We start from the raw sequence: 21,654 nt of genomic DNA, 5'->3' as shown, positions 1-21,654 counted from the left end.
AAACTATACTGTTAACAATGAAAGAACACTTCTTCGCCTTCACCTGATTGATGGTGGTGCCAGAAGATGAGCCCTATCCTGAACACATATTGTTGACTTCCTAATGAGGAAAAACCTATTAAAATGACAATTGTTCAATACCTGGATGCCATGCTGGCACGCACTTGTGATGATATGGAAGTCATTGGCAGTACAGAGTGGACATGCCTGTTCCGTCTCCCACAGAAAATGAAATACACAACCATCACAGGTTCCTTCTGAGCAGTTACTGCAATAAGAAAATTGTATAATTAAGCACCGTAAAATTATTTACAGGAAACAGCAGCTTTAAAGTCTGTTAAGTAATTACATATGCTAGGTCAAATAGAAAACTGCAAATTTAGACACTTTTCTAGGCTTCAAAAGGATATGCCATCACTGGGAAAATCCGCTCCGAATCTGAACATAAATGAGGCCACATGTGATCTGAAGGTTGTCTGCACCATGACTAATGCATGGATCCTCTGCAGTTTTCACACACACACACACACACACATCACCATCCCCATTTGATTGGTGTCTCTTCTACATCTTCATGAAGTGATGTCAATTAAGCATGAGTGAGTGGTGGTTGGTGGAAAATAATGCACAAGGTTGATGATGGTATTCCATAAGTTCCAAAAGTAAGTCCATAAATCCAACGTTTCATTGGTCAAGTGCATCTACTGTACCTGTAACAGCAGAGACCGCAGCTTGCTCCGATCGCTGCCATTTAATCACATCACCATTACATGTTTGCACAAGCTTCCATTGGCACAGATGTGACAATTACCAGGTGTCATGGCAGTCAGTGTCTTCTGAAAGCCCCCTACGGCTGCCATATTAGTTTTCCCGTGAAGCCCAGCAACAGTCATACTTTTGTATTAAAAAACTGGAGCTGTGTGAGCTTGTTTTTTGCTTGGTGATTTTGATTGCTTTTTACTGCAATTTGTTTTTTTAATTCAGAGGGGTGCTGTAAAATGCAATTCTGCCATTTCAATTTTCTTCTCTTTATTGTGTTTTCTATTTTAATACAGTAGTTTTGACTTATTAACATGGCGATTCCACATTTTTTATTCTTCATTTTAAAATTGTGAAAAAAGGAAAATTCAAATTCTTAGACTTTTTCTTAAAAGTTATCATATTTTATTAACCTTTGTTATATCTTTTTTTTACTATTCCCATCCAGGAATCCAGGACTAGAGCTTGTAATCACTTGTTCTACAAAGTATTGCGGTATTTTGGGAAGATTATGGTCTGTGAAACCCAGCATCACAGGGGTGACCAAAGCAGGCCAATACAGTCCATGGTGCCTCTTGTTTTTTTGAACATTCATAGACTTAGAACACCAATTTGAGCTGGTAAGACCTGTCACATGGTCCATCTATACTCCACTCATGATCTCTTTAAAACTCTTCTAAAATTTCCCCCATGCCAAAGTCATTGGTGCCAGAACAAGTGCCCTTAGACAAACTCTGACAAAACAAATGCCGTTGTGTATTGTAAAACTATTCTTTCTAAGAATACACATATGGCCCATCTGACGGTACTTTGGGAGTCACAGAAAGCAGTGTTCAAAGGCTGCTGAATTTCTAATATCTTGTAACTCAACTATTCTTCAGTACAGCATTTTGCCAGCTGTAAAAATTAAGCTGTTGTCTAAGTCTCTCACAGACATCCTTTTTCGCGCCTAAAGAAACAGAATTATTATTAACGTGAATACCAAAAGGCCACTATATGGCAATGCAAGTCGTGGGTAGAGATGAGCAAACCTAAAGGTTTGGTTTTCGAACTAAACACCAACTTAAAAAAACAGAGCTCGGGTTCAGAGCTTGGATGCTTTACGTGCGAACGTAATTCCCACGAGCAACGCTTTGCTCAGGTCCACATGGTGCTCAATCCTGTGCATGACGCTTGCAGCGTTTGAACAGCGCACACTGGGGGTAACAACAGTGTGATAACTTGTAGTGTGTAACCCCCAAAAAGTTTTTTAAAATTCTCACCCATCCTTTCCTGGAAGTGATCTGCTTATGGCTGGCTTTATGTGGGCAGAGACTTAAACTGCCAATCAGTGTTTCCGGACTTACTCGGCAAGGTTTGGACACAAGGAGGTTTGGTTCGTTTGCTGCCAACAACTGAATCTCTCTCTGTTAACAACTGAATCTCCAAAGGTTTGTTCATCTTTAGTCATGGACTGGTCCTGGCTACCCTGGGCTATTTATTACATTGTGGTCAGTATACCGCTTTTGTTTGTGGGATCCACATGGATTTTGTATATTTATTATACTTATTAAATATCTGCAGTATTTCTATGTTTTTATGCTGCCATCTTACAACTTACAACTTTAGCCATTTTATTCTTAGATTATTATTAGCAGTGTGTTGTTTATTTGGGCACTAATTGGGTTGTATGCTTATAAATTAAATTATTTTGCACATCAGTTTTTCACTGTTTCTAGTTGAAGGGCGAATTTCATCTGTCATTTAGATATAAAACACGTTTCCGCTTTTTGTTTTTTTGTGGACACACGGTTTGCAAAAAAATATAAAAAATGCACTGAAATGTGAATACCTTCATAGATTATAATGGTACATATTTTGTGAAAACAAGGGTTAAAGTACATAAAAAAAAAAAAAAGACGTCTGAATAAGGCCTAATTGTCACAGAATTCAGACCCACAAAACATTGCCTTTATAAATTGTGGAGGTTAAATCCAAACTTAAAAGGGAACGTGTCAGGCGATTCATGCAACCCAAACCGCGGGCAGCAGGAATTGCAGTCTTGCTACGCAATTGTAGGCAGATATGTTATTCTTTGAATGTCTTCAGCATTTTAGGGAAACTATACTTTGAAGATCCAGCCTAGCATCATAGCCAGACAGGAGACTAGTCCATCATGGCTTCCAGCAAGCTTTTCCAAGCATCGTTCTAGCTGACCGACCAGTCTCTTCTTTTCATGTACATACGGAGAGACCTGTCTATCATCTGCAGCGATACTGGGAAGAGTGGGCCGAGAGTGGCACTGGACTGTGATAGAGCAACCACTTTGACATCGTGAACCATAAAATATAGAACTGGCAATGTGTGGTGGTATCTAACAGGAGAGGCATGTAGAACCTAACATAGCAAAAGTGCTCAATTGTCTCAGTTTATCCTTTATACACAGGCCACAAGAAGGTTCTTCCTCCCATTGGCTTCTTGGCAAGCCTCCTTCCTGCCAAGTATCTTTTCCTACTTCTAGAGTGACTTTTAAAGTAAATATTTGAGGATCAGATTATCCTTAGGTTACATTCACACACCTTTGTTAATTTTTATATCCGTGAGAAAATGACAGTTTCTCATCGGTGTGGCATCAGTTTTACATTATTTCTTTTTATCATCCATTTTTTCAAAACTGAAGCAGGCAGACAGTTTGAGCATTTGTTTATTCATTGACGTCTAATAGAGCATTTGAAAACATTAGAGACATGGATGAAACACTGAAGTCCAAAATCGATCTTCAGTGTGTCATCCATTTTGCATGGATTCAATGTAAATAACATTTTACAGCTTTAAAGACAGTATAAAGGTACCTTCACACATAACGACTTACCTGCGATCCCAAAAACGATGCGACCTGATAGGGATCGCAGATAAGTCGCTGGGAGGTCGCAGGTGAGATGTCACACAGTGAGATCTTACCAGCGATGCAGAACAATACAGATCGCAGTAGCGACCTGTATAACGATCTCAGCAGTTACTGTGACCCTGTCACACTGTCAAACACAGCGATGTGCCTTGCCCAGCAGGACATCGCCTTTGAAGAAAATGGCCTGGACCATTCTGCAACGACCAGCGACCTCACAGCAGGGGCCTGATCGCTGGTAAGTGTCACACATAACGAGATCGCTAACGGGATCGCAACTGTGTCACCAAACGGTGACTCAGCTGCGATCTCGCTAGCGATCTCGTTATGTGTGACAGTACCTTTAGTCGCACAATGTTTGAGGATAGGAAATGCTCGCAGTTTCACAGACCGAACTGACAAAGTCATTTTTAAAATAGATTTATGTATGGATCAATTCAAGTGTGTGTCAGAATGCTGTCTGACAAAAAGTGGACAGCACACAGATGTGTGAACATATTACTTACAACCCTATCATGGGAGCAAAGGGAGATTGAGATGACTCCTACGAAACTGGAATACGAAGGGGTAATGTTTCTTCTTGTGGAGAATTTATTGAATGTTCTCAGTGAGAGGAACACAATTATAATCTCGTAATACCTTTTAATGGCTAACTAAAATAAAATAAAGTCATCACTTTATTTTAGTTAGCCATTAAAAGGTATTACGAGATTATAATTTTGTTCCTCTCACTGAGAGCATTCAATAATTTTTCAACTGGCTAACACGGTACCAAAACCTTTTCACTTGTAACTTCTTGTGGAGAGTAACATGCCTAGCATGCCTGGGTATGGAGACTTATAGGCCATGCAATGCTCCTCTGGAAAATTAAATATGCAAGTTGCCTCTTTAGAAAGGAACAGGACTCAATCTCTGGTGACACTATTGGATGTAGCAATCCTAAAGGGTTGATATAGTCTTTTACGATTGCTATATCCAATAGGTAGCACTCGTTCGTGTTCAAGACCTGTTCCTTTCTGAAAAGGAAATATGCCTACATAAATGGAAAAACTCCCTTTGTGCCTACTGAGACACATTGCCGCAATCAATTCATGCAATTCTGACCAAAATATAAATGTCCCCCACATCTTTCATCTGGCTATGCAGTCTGCTTCTCTAGATTTCAGCTTGAATTCAATAAGACTCAAGATATCCATGTTACTCAGGGAACTTGCCTTACCCAACCTAATCAAATATTGTTGTTATGCCTCTAACCCCACCTCATATCTTCAGAAACTTCATTATTATCTCCTTATTATATATGGAATTAAAGATAACTTCTCATCAAGGTTTTGCTTCTTAAAGCAAAAGGCATGGCCATAATGTCACAGTTATACAGATTCAGTAGATGCCTTCAGTGAAGAAATCCATATTGTGGTGGTTGTTGTTTAATCAGCAGTGGAAGTTTGGGTGTAATAGCTGTCGGTGGAGTGGGGCAGGACTATGGGTCCAAATTGTTGGGGATTATCGTCAATCATAAATGTTATATATACATATTTTATATAATATATACATATTTTATATAATATATATTATATATATATATATATATATATATATATATATATATATATATATATATATATATATATATATATATATATATATATATATATATATATATATATATATATATATATATATATATATATAAAAAGCTGAGTGTGTGTATGTGTGTATGTCCGCTAAAGGAATCCACACCGTCGCATTTACAATCAAGAAATTTTGCACTGACGCCCCATGTGACCCAGGGAACGTCATAGACTATGTTTTGATGGGAAACTTTAACCCCGTGCTTTACAGTTAATCTCCGAAATCCTGCCTGAATGGAGGTGGGATCTACAAGCTATTAATAGCAACTGTTAGTGGTTGCTATAGGAACAAAATCTACTGTTAGTATAAGAAGCTTATGTGTGAGGTAATAAGATGTCAGTGGTGAGACAGATAGAGAGAGACAGAAAGAGACAGATGGGCAAAGAGACAGACAGACACGCACATAGAGACAGACACAGAGACAGATAGACTGATACAAATACAGACAGCGACACACAGACAGAGACTTGGAGAGAGACAGTTACTATCCCGGGCAACACCCGGGTACTACAGCTAGTTATATATATATATTATATATATATATATATACTAGAAGGTGGCCCGATTCTACTCATCGGGTATTCTAGAATTTACGTATTGTGTAGTTAATGTATGATTTTTGTTTATATATTATATATATATATATATATATATTATATAATATATATATATATATATATATATATATATATATATATATATATATATATATATATATATATATATATATATATATATATATATATATATATATATATATATATATCCCCCATGCTGCACACCCCCCATCGTGCTCCATCCCCCATGCTGCACACCCCCCATTGTGCTCCATCCCCCATGCTGCGCACTCCCCATCGAGCTCCATCCCCCATGCTGCGCACTCCCCATCGAGCTCCATCCCCCATGCTGCGCACTTCCCCATCGTGCCCATCCCCCATGCTGCGCACTCCCCATCGTGCTCCATCCCCCATGCTGTGCACCCCCCATCGTGCTCCACAGTCACACATCAGACAGTATACATGCACACATCTGATCGCATACACTCACACACACCCCACTTGTCCCTGTGCCCACCGGAGGGTGGTCCCAGCAGCTGTGCTGCACGCCGTGCTCCTCTACCGACACTCACAGATCCGATCGCATACACTCACACACTCACACATCAGAACACACTCACACACATCCGATCGCATACACGCACACACACACTGACGATATCGCACATACGCGCTCACACAATCACAACATCCGGAGATACCACATGCTTCCGGCCATGTGATTCTCCGGCAGGTCCTGGAATGTCACTGCACGCACAGGATCGCCGCCGAGAAGCAAGCGATATCACGGTATGTTGTGAGTGTGGGGATGCGATCTGATGTGTGTGTGAGGTGTGTGTGAGAGTGAGTGTGATCTGATGTGTGTGTGTGTGTGTTCCGCCGCTGCAGGACCTTGATGCGCTCACCTCGGGGCGAGAGGCCATTCCGTGTGGGGGGCGGAGCCTGGGCGAGCGGCCAATCCGTGCGGGGGTGGCGGAGCCGAGGCGAGCGGCCAATCCGTGCGGGGGGAGGAGCCGAGGCGAGCGGCCAATCCGTGAGGCCGAGCGTCCAATCCATGCGGGGGGGTGGGGCCATGGCGAGCCCAGCGGCCAATCCGCTGTTTGTCACCGTAAGGACATGGCCAATCCATGCGGGGGGGTGGGGCCATGGCGAGCCCAGCGGCCAATCCGCTGTTTGTCACCGTAAGGACATGGCCAATCCGTGCGGGGGGCGGAGCCAAGGCGAGCGGCCAATCCGTGCGAGGGGGCGGAGCCGAGGCAAGGCGAGCGGCCAATCCGTGCAGGGGGGCGGGGCCATGGCAAGCCCAGCGGCCAATCCGCTGTTTGTCACCGTAAGGACACAATTTTGGAGCAAGACAGACAGACAGACAGAATAAGGCAATTATATATATATTATATATATTATATATATATATATATATATATATATATATATATATATATATCTATATATCTATATATATAATTGCCTTATTCTGTCTATCTGTCTGTCTATCTGTCTGTCTATCTGTCTGTCTATCTGTCATGCTCCGAAATTGTGTCCTTACGGTGACACAAAGCTGATTGGCCGCTGGGCTCGCCATGGCCCCGCCCCCCCACACGGATTGGCCTCTCGCCCCGGCTCTCTGCAGGCCCCGCCCCCCTCACGCAATGCACGCTCGCTCTGGCCCAACTGACACGGAGCCCCGATTCCCAGGTGAGTACACACACACACACATCAGATCACACTCACTCTCACACTCACTCTCACACACACCTCACACATCACAACATGCTGGGATATCTCTTGCTTCTACACCGGCTCCGTCAGGATCCCAGCAGCACCACACATAACCTTGCGATGCTGGGATCTTCACGGAGGCCGTGAAAGCTGGTAACCATTATACACATCGGGTAACTAAGGTCCCTTAGTTACCCGATGTGTATCATAGTTACCAGTGTACACCGGCTCACACTCACTCTCATACACACCTCACACACACATCACATCGCATCCACACATCAAGGTCCTGCAGCGGCGGAAAATACAGACACATAACAGCACACACATAACAGCACACACATAACAGCACACACATAACAGCACACACATAACAGCACACACAAATCAGATCACACAAATCAGATCACACTCACTCACACACACACATCACATCCACATACTCACAACATCCTGGGATATCGCTTGCTTCTCGGCGGCGATACTGTGCTGTTGTGATCTTCCAGGACCTGCCGGAGGATCACATGGCCAGAAGCATGTGATATCCCCGGATGTTGTGAGTATAAGCGCGTATGTGCGATATCGTCAGTGTCTGTGTGTGTGAGTGGATGCGATCGGGTGTGTGTGAGTGGATGCGATCGGGTGTGTGTGAGTGGATGCGATCGGGTGTGTGTGAGTGGATGCGATCGGGTGTGTGTGAGTGGATGCGATCGGGTGTGTGTGAGTGGATGCGATCGGGTGTGTGTGAGTGGATGCGATCGGGTGTGTGAGTGTCGGCAGAGGAGCACGGCGTGCTGGAGGAGGCTGGGAGCAGAGAGGCTGATCATGGGGAAGGCTGGGAGGAGAGAGGCTGATGCTGGGGGAGGCTGGGAGGGGGAGGCTGGGACGAGGGAGGCTGATGCTGGTGGAGGCTGATGCTTGGGGAGGCTGATGCTGGGGGAGGCTGGAAGGAGAGAGGCTAATGCTGGTGGAGGCTGATGCTTGGGGAGGCTGATGCTGGGGGAGACTGGGAGGGGAAGGCTGATGCTGAGGGAGGCTGGGAGGAAGGAGGCTGGGAGGAGAGAGGCTGATCCTGGGGAAGGCTGGGAACGGGAGGCTGATGCTGAGGGAGGCTGGAAGGAGAGAGGCTGATGCTGGGGGAGGCTGGAAGGAGAGAGGCTGATGCTGGTGGAGGCTGATGCTTGGGGAGGCTGATGCTGGGGGAGACTGGGAGCGGAAGGCTGATGCTGAGGGAGGCTGGGAGAGGGAGGCTGGGAGGAAGGAGGCTGGGAGGAGAGAGGCTGATCCTGGGGAAGGCTGGGAAGGGGAGGCTGATGCTGGGGGAGGCTGGAAGGAGAGAGGCTGGAAGGAGAGAGGCTGATGCTGGTGGAGGCTGATGCATGGGGAGGCTGATGCTGGGGGAGACTGGGAGCAGAAGGCTGATGCTGAGGGAGGCTGGGAGGAAGGAGGCTGGGAGGAGAGAGGCTGATCCTGGGGAAGGCTGGGAAGGGGAGGCTGATGCTGAGGGAAGCTGGAAGGAGAGAGGCTGATGCTGGGGGAGGCTGGAAGGAGAGAGGCTGAGGCTGGGAGGAGAGAGGCTGATGCTGGGGAAGGCTGATGCTGAGGGAGGCTGGGAGGGGAAAGCTGATGCTGGGGAAGGCTGGGAGGACGGAGGCTGGGAGGAGAGAGGCTGATCCTGGGGAAGGCTGGGAGAGGGAGGCTGATGCTGGAGGAGGCTGGAAGGAGAGAGGCTGATGCTGGCGGAGGCTGATGCTGGGGAGGCTGGGAGAGGGAGGCTGATGCTGAGGGAGGCTGGGAGGAGGGAGGCTGGGAGAGGTAGGCTGAGAGAAGAGAGGCTGATGCACACACACACGCGCGCGCACTGCACAACACACCACACACACACACACACACTGGGAACCACAAACAACTGCCCTACACAGACACCCACACACACAGACAACGCTGCACACACACAACACCCAACACACAAACACCGCGGCACACACAAATATACGCACATACCGCACAACACACACATTGCACAAAACATACCTCCCCCCAAAACACACCACACACACAAACCGCGCAACACACAAACAACGCTACAGACACACAGCGCTCCACAAACAACGCAACACACGCAACACACATACAACACCGCTCTCACCCCCCGTCACACCCAGACAACACCCAGAACATGTACAGCGCCTACACAAACACTTGGTAACTACAGACAACAACATCTCTCTCTATATATATATATATATATATATATATATATATATATAACAAAAATCATACATGAACTACACAATACGTAAATTCTAGAATACCCGATGCGTAGAATCGGGCCACCTTCTAGTATATATATATATCTCAAAATAAAAATAAACAAACAAACAGCGGCAGAGCAAAGTCCAGCAATAATGTGAGCAATCCAGGATGCGGTTAAAAAAATGTCTTTCATTTTATTCATGAATCCATTAAAAGGCAATGGTCCAAGCAGTTCAAAACAGCATTAACGCAGGAAAGTAGTGCAGATAGGACTACGCGTTTCAGCGGTAAAACCAGCCTTCTTCACGGTCCTGAATCTAATCTATTTCCAATAAAAAACAGTTCAATGTGTGTTCTTTTATAAACTGTAATATGGAGTATGTAGTGTATCTAATTAATTGCAATAAATGCCGCATGCAGTATGTGGGTTGCACAATGAACCCCCTTAAAACTAGAATCCGCAAACCCCTATCAGATGCTAGTAATTTGCCTATGGTTGGTGCATCAGTAGTATCCTGACATTTTTCAAAAAAAAACACAGTGGGGATTTACGCGGTTTCTCTTTTATGGGCATAGAGCATGTAAAAAAACAATTGAGAGGGGGAGATTTTCATAAAGTGCTTGCAAGAGAGAGTAGGTGGATATTTGAGCTGGGGACCCGTATGCCACAGGGTTTTAATAACCGCTTGGATATTATTATGCACTATTGATATACTTGTACTATATAATGCTGGTTAACATCATATTTTCATGTTTTTGTACCATTTTTAAATTTATGGTCAGGTTATTGGGTCTTTCCGATTGTATTATCTCCAAAATATTGAATCCTTTCTTTGTAATTCTCATGTATGTTGTACATTGATCAATATGCAGATAGTTTATATGTTTGATCTGCTTGTCTTGTTCATGTTTTTAAGTCGCTCACGTATATTTATAATTACCCTGATGGGAGTGAGATGGGAGTGAGATGTATATAAGGTTCCATGTTTGGAAAGCAGATTAGATTCTGGACCGTGAAGAAGGCTGGTTTTAGCGCTGAAACGCGTAGTCCCATCTGCACTACTTTCCTGCGTTAATGCTGTTTTGAACTGCTTGGACCATTGCCTTTTAATGGATTTATGAATAAAATGAAAGAAAATTTTTTAACAGCATCCTGGATTGCTCACGTTATTGTGGAACTTTGCTCTGCCGTTGTTCACATTTGTATGGATCGACTTCTACATCCTGATCCAGGCACAACGAAGTTAACCAGGTTAGCTGAAGTTCCAGGTGGTTCACAGGAGTGAGCTGGCCTGCACTGTTTGACTCTATATTTAGTTTATATATACATATATATATACATACATACATACATATACATACATATACATACATATACATATACATACATATATATGGTATTGTCAGAGCAGCAACAACTCTTTATGCTCTTTGTACACAGAAAATCCATTCAGATTTATAATTTCTGTATGCCCACAGCTAGGTTATCCAGGTCAGAGGATGTTAATGGTAAATCTGAAGGATAGGTCATTAGTTTCTATCTGTGGACGATCAACAGCTGGAACCAGCAGCAGACATTGACAATAAAAGGCACTTCTGTATCTGCCTCCTCCTCTTCTCCTTTCGGCCCCCCCCCCCAACCATATACACAGCATATTTACATGTATTTTCACATCAGGTACACATGTAAAATAAGCACATGCTAGTACATTTCTATTGTACAATAGATGTAAAAAGTGTACACCAGTATTAAAATGTCAAGTTTTTATAATGAAAAAAAAAACCCAGAATCATCAGAAATTTTTCCACCTTTAATGCCACCCATAATCTGTACAAATAGAGTGAGAAACAAAACTGAAATTGTTTTGAGGGTGAAAATAAAATAATAAAAACTAAAATAATGTGGTTGCACAAAACCTAAAAAGTCTCCTGGGGATGTGGTTGTGTTCAGAATTAGTCAATCACATTTACACACTCATAAAAGTCAGGCCCTACACAGTTGCCATCATTTAAAATGATCCTGATTAACACCACTGTTCTAGTAGGATTTTCTTGACACTTTGTTAGGCCTCCTTCACACGTCCGTGTCTCCGGTACGCGTTTGGTCCTTTTCCTCACGTACCGGAGACACGGGCACACGTAGACCCATTAAAATCAATGGGCCTGTGCTCCACACGTAGACATGTCCATTTTTTTCCGGCATCACGGGTGTCACACGGAATGCAAACGGACCACACAGACCGGAGAAAACACACGTGTGAGAAAAAAATAAAAAACAAACAAAAAAAAAACAACTTTACTCACCTTTTCCAGCCCTGCTGTCTCTGCCATTGCTGTCACTTGCTTCCGACCGTCGCTCATTATGCTCATTGCATATTTACTTCACTGCGGGACGGAAGCAGCAACAGCAGGGAGTCGGCAGGACCGGAGACCGAAGATCAGCACCACGGACAGCAACACCAGGGACAGGTGAGCAGAAAGTTCCTGTTCTCCGTGTGTTATCACGGAGAACACACGTGTGCCATATACACGGTTCACGGAGGGCAATACGCACCTTTGACACGTCCGTGAAAAACGTGCGTGATTTTCACGGACGTGTGAAAGAGGCCTTAAGGCCGCTTTAAATGCTGCGATCTCACTAGCGAGATCGCTAGCGTGCGTACCAGCCCCCGTCGGTTGTGCGTCACGGGCAAATCGCTGCCCATGGCGCACAACATCGCTTAAACCAGTCACACTTCTTACCTACCTAGCGACGACGCTGTGACCAGCGAACCGCCTCCTTTCTAAGGGGGTGGTTTGTTCGGCGTCACAGCGACATCACTAAGCGGCCACCCAATTGAAGCGGAGGGGCAGAGATGAGCGGGACGAACATCCCGCCCACCTCCTTCCTTCCTCATTGCGGACGGCAGCAGGTAAGGTGAGGTTCCTCGTTCCTGCGGTGTCACAGATAGCGATGTGTGCTGCCGCGAGAATGACGAACAACTTGCGTCCTGCAACAGCAACGATATTTGGGAATGGAGGACCGTATCAACGAGCAACGATAAGGTGAGTATTTTTGCTTGTTAGCGGTCGCTCGTATGTTTCACACGCAACGACATCGCTAACTAGGCCGTATGTGCGTCACGAATTCCGTGACCCCAACGACATCGCTTTAGCGATGTCGCTGCTTATAAAGCGGCCTTTAGTTGCATTTTTCAGCAAAAGCCATTCAACAGCACAGCAAAAGGATCTCATCGTTAGAATTTTTTTAACCCTTGTCCTGAATATTAACTATATAGGCAAAAGATAAATGAAACATTGAACATAATCATAAAGAAGGGATTATATTTGGCACAACAGTCACATTACTTAGGACTGCACGATTGTTTTTGGATATTTTATTCACAGTGTTCACTATATGGTAAAACTGATGTGTTGGTATGATGTCTCAAGTCGGTATAAGTTTGCAGATACCAAACAGGTATAAGTTTACTTTTATCTAAGGTGTTAAGCAAAATTCAAAAGTTTGTTAAACATTTTTTTTCGCTTTTGGCACCATTTTCTGATACCCGCAGTGTTCTCAGTTTTCGGTATCTGGGGCTCAGTAATGGCTTCATTTTTGTGTCTTGCGATGACGTTTTTAATTATACAATTTTTGTGCAGATGCTACGTTTTGATCGCCAGTTATTGCATTTTTTTTTTTTAATTTTACAGTGACCAAAAAACCCCCAATTTTGGCGTTTGAAATTTTCTTCTTGCCACACCGTATAGCGATCAAATTAATTGATTTTATATTTTAAATAGATCGGGCATTTCTGAAAGCAGCGATACCAAATGTGTATATCTTTTTACCTGCTTTATTTTCAATGGGGCGAATGGGGGGGATATTGGAACTTTTAGGTTTTTTATTATTTTATCATATCGGCTGACAGGAAATACGTAATGATAACAACAGGGGTCATCACATGACCCGTCGAGATCATGGCAACCATCGGTTCCACGTAATCGCATCACAGAGCCTCTGATGGCTGTGGGGAATGGCGCGTTCCCAGCCACAGCCATTTAAATTGCGCTGTCACATTTTGACAGCATGATCTAAGGAATTAACAGGCATGGGTGGATCGTGGATCCACCTGTGCCTGATAACCATACGTCTGCTGTTCAAATCAGTACACATGTGCAGGGATCACTGCCGACTCACCGCAGTAGCCGGCGGTGATTACCCCGACATGACCAAGGATGTACTGGTACAGCCTTCATCATAAAGGAGTTAAAGGCACTGCATAAAATTCTAGATAGAACTGGTTGTGTACTGCATGTGACCGCATTCTTCTGTACTCTTCAAATGTCTGGCGTGAAGGGTAAGATGGCAAGACAAAACAAAAGAAAATTCTGACAAAGAAAAACATCCACGTCTGGCTATGTTTTGTCAAGTCAACAAAGTCTGCTGAAAGCATGTGGGAAAATTGTTTTATGGCCTCATCAGGCCAAGGTTGAATTTTTTGGCCAGAATTCCAAAGAACGGAATTTTGTTTACTTACCGTAAATTCCTTTTCTTCTAGCTCTAATTGGGAGACCCAGACAATTGGGTGTATAGGCTATGCCTCCGGAGGCAGCACAAAGTATTACACTCAAAAGTGTTAAGCCCCTCCCCTTCTGCCTATACACCCCCCGTGCTCCCACGGGCTCCTCAGTTTTGGTGCAAAAGCAAGAAGGAGGAAATATAATTACAAACTGGTTTAAAGTAACTTCAATCCGAAGGAACATCGGAGAACTGAAACCATTCAACATGAACAACATGTGTACACAAAAAAACAGGGGCGGGTGCTGGGTCTCCCAATTAGAGCTAGAAGAAAAGGAATTTACGGTAAGTAAACAAAATTCCGTTCTTCTTTTTCGCTCTATTGGGAGACCCAGACAATTGGGACGTCCAAAAGCAGTCCCTGGGTGGGTAAAATAATACCTCGTAAGAGAGCCGTAAAACGGCCCTTTCCTACAGTTGGGCAACCGCCGCCTGAAGGACTCGTCTACCTAGGCTGGCATCCGCCGCAGCATAGGTATGCACCTGATAGTGTTTCGTGAAAGTGTGCAGGCTCGACCAGGTAGCCGCCTGACACACCTGCTGAGCCGTAGCCTGGTGCCTCAAAGCCCAGGACGCGCCCACGGCTCTGGTAGAATGGGCCTTCAGCCCTGAGGGAACCGGAAGCCCAGCCGAACGGTAAGCTTCGATAATTGGCTCCTTGATCCACCGAGCCAGGGTTGATTTGGAAGCCTGTGACCCTTTACGCTGGCCAGCGACAAGGACAAAGAGTGCATCCGAGCGGCGCAGGGGCGCCGTACGAGAAATGTAGAATCTGAGTGCTCTCACCAGATCTAACAAGTGCAAATCCTTTTCACATTGGTGAACTGGATGAGGATAAAAAGAAGGTAAGGAGATATCCTGATTGAGATGAAAGGGGGATACAACCTTAGGGAGAAATTCCGGAACCGGACGTAGAACCACCTTGTCCTGGTGAAACACCAGAAAAGGGGCTTTACATGACAACGCTGCTAGCTCAGACACTCTCCGAAGAGAGGTGACTGCTACTAGGAAGACCACCTTCTGCGAAAGGCGTGAGAGAGAGATATCTCTCATTGGCTCGAATGGTGGTTTCTGAAGAACCATCAGCACCCTGTTCAGGTCCCAGGGTTCTAACGGCCGCTTGTAAGGTGGAACGATGTGACAAACTCCCTGCAGGAACGTGCGTACCTATGGAAGTCTAGCTAGGCGCTTCTGGAAAAACACCGAGAGCGCAGAAACTTGTCCCTTAAGGGAGCCAAGCGACAAACCCTTTTCCAGTCCAGATTGAAGGAAGGACAGAAAAGTAGGTAATGCAAATGGCCAGGGAGAAAAACCCTGAGCAGAGCACCATGACAGAAAAATTTTCCACGTCCTGTGATAGATCTTGGCGGACGTTGGTTTCCTAGCCTGTCTCATAGTGGCAATGACATCCTGAAATAATCCTGAAGACGCTAGGATCCAGGACTCAATGGCCACGCAGTCAGGTTGAGGGCCGCAGAATTCAGATGGAAAAACGGCCCTTGAGACAGCAAGTCTGTTCGGTCTGGTAGTGCCCACGGTTGGCCGACCGTGAGATGCCACAGATCCGGGTACCACGACCTCCTCGGCCAGTCTGGAGCGACGAGGATGGCGCGGCGGCAGTCGGCCCTGATCTTGCGTAACACTCTGGGCAACAGTGCCAGCGGAGGAAACACATACGGGAGCTGAAACTGCGACCAATCCTGAACTAAGGCGTCTGCCGCCAGAGCTCTGGGGTCTTGAGACCGTGCCATGAACATTGGTACCTTGTTGTTGTGCCGGGACGCCATGAGGTCGACGTCCGGCACCCCCCAGCGGCAACAGATCTCCTGAAACACGTCCGGGTGAAGGGACCATTCCCCTGCGTCCATGCCCTGGCGACTGAGATAATCTGCTTCCCAGTTTTCCACGCCTGGGATGTGAACTGCGGATATGGTGGAGGACGTGGCTTCCACCCACATCAAGATCCGCCGGACTTCCTGGAAGGCTTGACGACTGCGTGTGCCGCCTTGGTGATTGATGTATGCCACCGCTGTGGAATTGTCCGACTGAATTCGGATCTGCTTGCCTGCCAGCCACTGCTGGAACGCTTTCAGGGCAAGATACACTGCCCGAATTTCCAGAACATTGATCTGAAGCGAGGACTCTTGCCGGGTCCACGTACCCTGAGTCCTGTGGTGGAGAAAAACCGCTCCCCATCCTGACAGACTCGCGTCTGTCGTAACTACTTCCCAGGATGGGGGAAGGAAGGATTTCCCCTTCGATAATGAAGTGGGAAGAAGCCACCACCGAAGGGAGGCTTTGGTCGCCTGAGAGAGGGAGACGTTCCTGTCGAGGGACGTCGGCTTCCTGTCCCATTTGCGTAGGATGTCCCATTGAAGGGGACGCAGGTGAAACTGCGCGAAAGGAACTGCCTCCATTGCTGCCACCATCTTCCCCAAGAAGTGCATGAGGCGCCTCAAGGGGTGTGACTGGCCTTGAATGAGAGACTGTACCCCTTTCTGTAGTGACTGCTGTTTGATCAGCGGAAGCTTCACTATCGCTGAGAGGGTATGAAACTCCATGCCAAGGTACGTCAGCGATTGGGCCGGTGTCAGATTTGACTTTGGAAAATTGATGATCCACCCGAAACTCTGGAGAGTCTCCAGGGTAACGTCGAGGCTGTGTTGGCATGCCTCTTGAGAGGGTGCCTTGATCAACAGATCGTCCAAGTATGGGATCACAGAATGACCCTGAGAATGGAGGACCGCTACTACAGTAGCCATAACCTTGGTGAAAACCCGTGGGGCTGTTGCCAGGCCGAATGGTAGTGCCACGAACTGCAGGTGTTCGTTTTCCATGGCGAAGCGCAAGAAGCGTTGGTGCTCTGGGGCAATCGGAACGTGGAGATAAGCATCCTTGATATCGATCGATGCAAGGAAATCTCCCTGGGACATTGAGGCGATGACGGAACGGAGGGATTCCATCCGGAACCGCCTGGTCTTTACGTGTTTGTTGAGAAGTTTCAGGTCCAGGACAGGACGGAAGGACCCGTCCTTCTTTGGGACCACAAACAAGTTGGAGTAAAAACCGTGGCCCTGTTGCTGAAGAGGAACAGGGACCACCACTCCTTCTGCCTTCAGGGTGCCCAGCGCCTGCCGAAGAGCCTCGGCTCGCTCGGGAGGCGGAGAGGACCGGAAGAATCGAGTCGGGGGACGAGAGATGAACTCTATCTTGTAACCGTGAGAGAGAATGTCTCTCACCCAGCGGTCTTTTATTTGTGGCAGCCAGGTGTCGCAAAAGCGGGAGAGCCTGCCACCGACCGAGGATGCTACTAGAGGAGGTAGAAAGTCATGAGGCAGCCGCTTTGTTAGCGGTGCTCTCAATGGCCTTTTTAGGACGTGACTTAGACCGCCATGCATCAGAGTTCCTTTGTTCTTTCTGAGACCTTTTGGACGAGGAGAATTGGGACCTGTCCGCGCCCCGAAAGGACCGAAACCTCGACTGCCCTCTCCTCTGTTGGGAGAGGTTCTGCTTGGGCTGGGGTAAGGATGTATCCTTTCCCTTGGATTGTTTGATGATTTCATCCAGGCGCTCGCCAAAGAGCCTGTCGCCAGAAATTGGCAAACCGGTTAAACGCTTTTTGGAAGCGGAATCTGCCTTCCACTCCCGTAGCCACAAGGCCCTGCGGACTACTACCGAATTGGCGGTCGCAACTGCCGTATGGCTCACAGAGTCCAGGACAGCATTCATAGCGTAAGACGCAATTGCCGAGGTCTGGGAGGTAATGGAAGCCACTTGTGGCGCGGCCGCTTCAATTTTCGCTTGACCTGCTGATATAGCTTGTAGCGCCCATACGGCTGCGAATGCTGGGGCAAAAGAAGCTCCGATAGCTTCATAGATGGATTTCATCCAGAGCTCCATCTGCCTGTCAGTGGCATCTTTAAGCGAGGCCCCATCTTCCACTGCAAGTATGGATCTAGCCGCCAGTCTGGAGATTGGAGGATCCACTTTGGGACATTGAGTCCAACCTTTAACCACTTCCGGGGGAAAAGGATAACGTGTATCCTTAAGGCGCTTAGAGAAACGCTTATCCGGACAAGCATGGTGATTCTGGATTGCCTCTCTGAAATCAGAGTGGTCTAGAAACATACTCTGTGTACGCTTGGGGAACCTGAAGCGAAATTTCTCCTGCTGAGAATCTGACTCCTCCGCCGGAGGGGCTGAGGGAAGAATATCCAGCAACTGATGAATGGATGCAATAAGATCATTCACTATGGCGTCCCCGTCTGGAGAATTAAGATTGAGAGCGCTCCCAGGATCAGAATCCTGATCAGCTGTCTCCGCATCATCAACCAGAGAATCCCCCCCGCTGAGACCCTAAACAATATGATGTCGAGGGAAATTCTAAGCGGGCCCGCTTAGACGATCTGGGGCTAGGTACTAAGTCCGAACCCTCCGTCTGGGATGTATGAGATACCCCGTGAGGACATTGTTGGTCCAACTGAGGGGGGTCAGGGAACAATGATTCAACAGAGTCCCTTTGCTGAGATACCGGTCTGGACTGCAAGGCTTCTAGTATCTTAGCCATAGTCTCAGAGAGTTGATCCTTAAAGGCTGCAAACTCAGTCCCCGTCACCTGGACATTGTCAACAGGTGGCTCCCCCTGGGCCCCTCTTAGCAGAGGATCCGGCTGAGGAAGTGTCACAGGGGTCGAACACTGTACACAATGAGGGTCAGTGGAACCTGCCGGTAGCTGGGTCTTACATGCGGCGCAGGCAACATAATAAGCCTGTGTTTTGGCACCCCTGCCTTTTGTGGGCGCCATGCTATAGTTTTCCCTGAGTAACACAATAGGGTATATAGCCAGAAAGAACTGTGCTCATACAGTGTAAATTATATACAGTACACAAATAATGTACCAATACAATACAGCACCATGGGGCTAGCACCACATGTGCTGCTTACCAGCCGCCTAAGCGGTTGTGAGGCCACCAGAGACCGTGTCTGGGTCTCCCATGAATATGTCCCTCTCTGCAGCGTCGGTGGAGCTGACAGGAATGGCTGCGGCGTCCTGACGAGCTGAGGAAGCTGTGGGCGTGGCCTGGAAAGAGCGCGAAACGGGCGCTCACACTGTGCACAGTGAGGGGAGTGGAGCATGTAAATCATACTCCAGCCCTCATTGCTGCTCGCTCCGTGCAGCGTCCCGCCCTTCCCCTGCCTGTCAGGGCTGAGGGCGGGAGAGAAAAAAGGAAACTAGGCCGCAATGAAGCCGGGGACTGTAGTAATAAACGCGGCCGCCGTAAAAGCGCGGTCGCGTGAAAGTCCCCGGCGAACTACAAGTCCCAGCCGCGCCGCAGTGTCCCGTGGCAACGGCGGTCAGTGCGGTAGCCCTTACATATAAACACACTCAGCGACGCTGAGTGTGTAATGGCACATATAGACCCGGTCAGCGCCGCGGTCCCCGGTGCACTAGCACACCCAGCAAAGCTGAGGTGATGCCGTGCGCGGTCCCCATAGGGATACAGAGTACCTTTAAGATGCAGGGCCATGTCCCTGAACGGTATCGGCTCCTATCCATCAGGCTCCACAGGAGTTGTAGATGAAGCCCGGTCTCAGTGCCTGGAGACCGATAAGATCCCACTTCACCCAGAGCCCTAAGGGGGATGGGGAAGGAAAACAGCATGTGGGCTCCAGCCTCCGTACCCGCAATGGATACCTCAACCTTAACAACACCGCCGACAAAAGTGGGGTGAGAAGGGAGCATGCTGGGGGCCCTATATGGGCCCACTTTTCTTCCATCCGACCTAGTCAGCAGCTGCTGCTGACTAATCTGTGGAGCTGTGCTTGCATGTCTGCCTCCTTCGCACAAAGCAAAAAACTGGGGAGCCCGTGGGAGCACGGGGGGTGTATAGGCAGAAGGGGAGGGGCTTAACACTTTTGAGTGTAATACTTTGTGCTGCCTCCGGAGGCATAGCCTATACACCCAATTGTCTGGGTCTCCCAATAGAGCGAAAAAGAAATGTACGTTTGGTTCAATGTGATCACCAATGTGCATCACCAAAAGAACACCATGCCCTTGGTGAAACATGGTGGAGGCCGCATTATGCTTTGGAACTGCTTTGTTACAGCTGGAACTGGGGATTTAGTAAACATGGGGGGGAATTATGAACAGATCCAGATATTAGTCAATTGTGCATTAAAACTTCCGGTCTCTTCTAAAATATCTGAAGATTAAGAGGAACTTCACCTTTCAGCATGACAATGACCCCAAATCAACAAAAGAATAGCTTCACCAGAGTAAGAACAAGTTTTGGAATGGCCCAGATAGAACCCAAAACTGAATCCAACTGAACATCTGTGGGTGACCTAAGGGAGACTGTACACAGGAGATGTCAGTGTAATCTGATTGATTTGGAGCACATTTGCAAGGAAGAGTGGGGAAAGATTGGTAATTCTTGATGTGCCATGCTAATCGACTCCCACCCCAAAATACTGAATACTGTCATGAATTCATAGCTTACTTCAACAAAGGTATTTGCTTAAAGGTGTGAATATTTATACACTCACATTATTTTAGTTCTATCTGAAAGGATTTCAGTTTGGTTTTCAATTAAATTGGCTAGAATATAGCTGACTCTAAAGGTCGAAAAGGTTCCGAAATTATTCTTCACCTACAGACTTTATATCCATTGTATGTTTAGTAAATTAGTGTACAGAATATTGTATGGAGATGTACCGATTTTATATACTACTATATTATGCCTAGAATGTTGAAGACTACCATTTAGCACTGTAATCAAAGAAAATCCTTCTCTATTATTAAGAAGTGCTGCCTGTCATGCTAGTGGCTCTGAATTTGGATTAATCAAGTATTATGTAGACATAAAAGGCATTTAATGAGCACAGCCAGAAGTATGGGCTCTTTCTCCAGTGTAAAAAATAAAAAGGGACCGCTCCCCTAATGTCCTGAAGAGAAAACAAAGAACAAAACAGCGTCTTCACTGAGCAACATGCATATTCCTGATCCTCCTCCTCCGTGAGCCCCTGTGCAACTAAACCAGCTGCACATGATACTTACGCAGTCTACATTCATCTGCAGCTGGTCAATGGAATTCTATAAAGCCGTGTCCAGCAGTAGGCAACACCTTAAGATTGCTTCAATCTGCAGAAATACTCTGCTCCAAATGTACCGTTCAGGACTTTTGTCTACTCTATTTTATGTCCTCCTTTAAGTGCCTTTGTGGAGATATTAATGGAGTGTAAAAACTAAGACTTGCTCTTCTCCATATAAACTTTGAAAGTGCTTA

At 46.5% G+C, this 21,654-nt stretch overlaps 1 protein-coding gene across 2 annotated transcripts in view; it reads right to left on the bottom strand.

Moving 5' to 3' along the window:
• Positions 1-21,654, bottom strand: part of ELAPOR1 (endosome-lysosome associated apoptosis and autophagy regulator 1) — a 231,190-nt gene that overhangs the window by 17,477 nt on the left and 192,059 nt on the right. For both annotated transcript variants that reach the window (XM_075335810.1, XM_075335811.1), the window contains exon 19: positions 142-268. In XM_075335810.1, coding sequence (XP_075191925.1) covers positions 142-268 — 127 coding nt within the window. The remainder of the gene's footprint in view (positions 1-141; positions 269-21,654) is intronic.

Source organism: Anomaloglossus baeobatrachus, chromosome 2 (assembly GCF_048569485.1).
Source record: "Anomaloglossus baeobatrachus isolate aAnoBae1 chromosome 2, aAnoBae1.hap1, whole genome shotgun sequence".
Taxonomy (NCBI): Eukaryota; Metazoa; Chordata; class Amphibia; order Anura; family Aromobatidae; genus Anomaloglossus; species Anomaloglossus baeobatrachus.
This window is presented reverse-complemented; position numbering and strand designations above follow the sequence as displayed.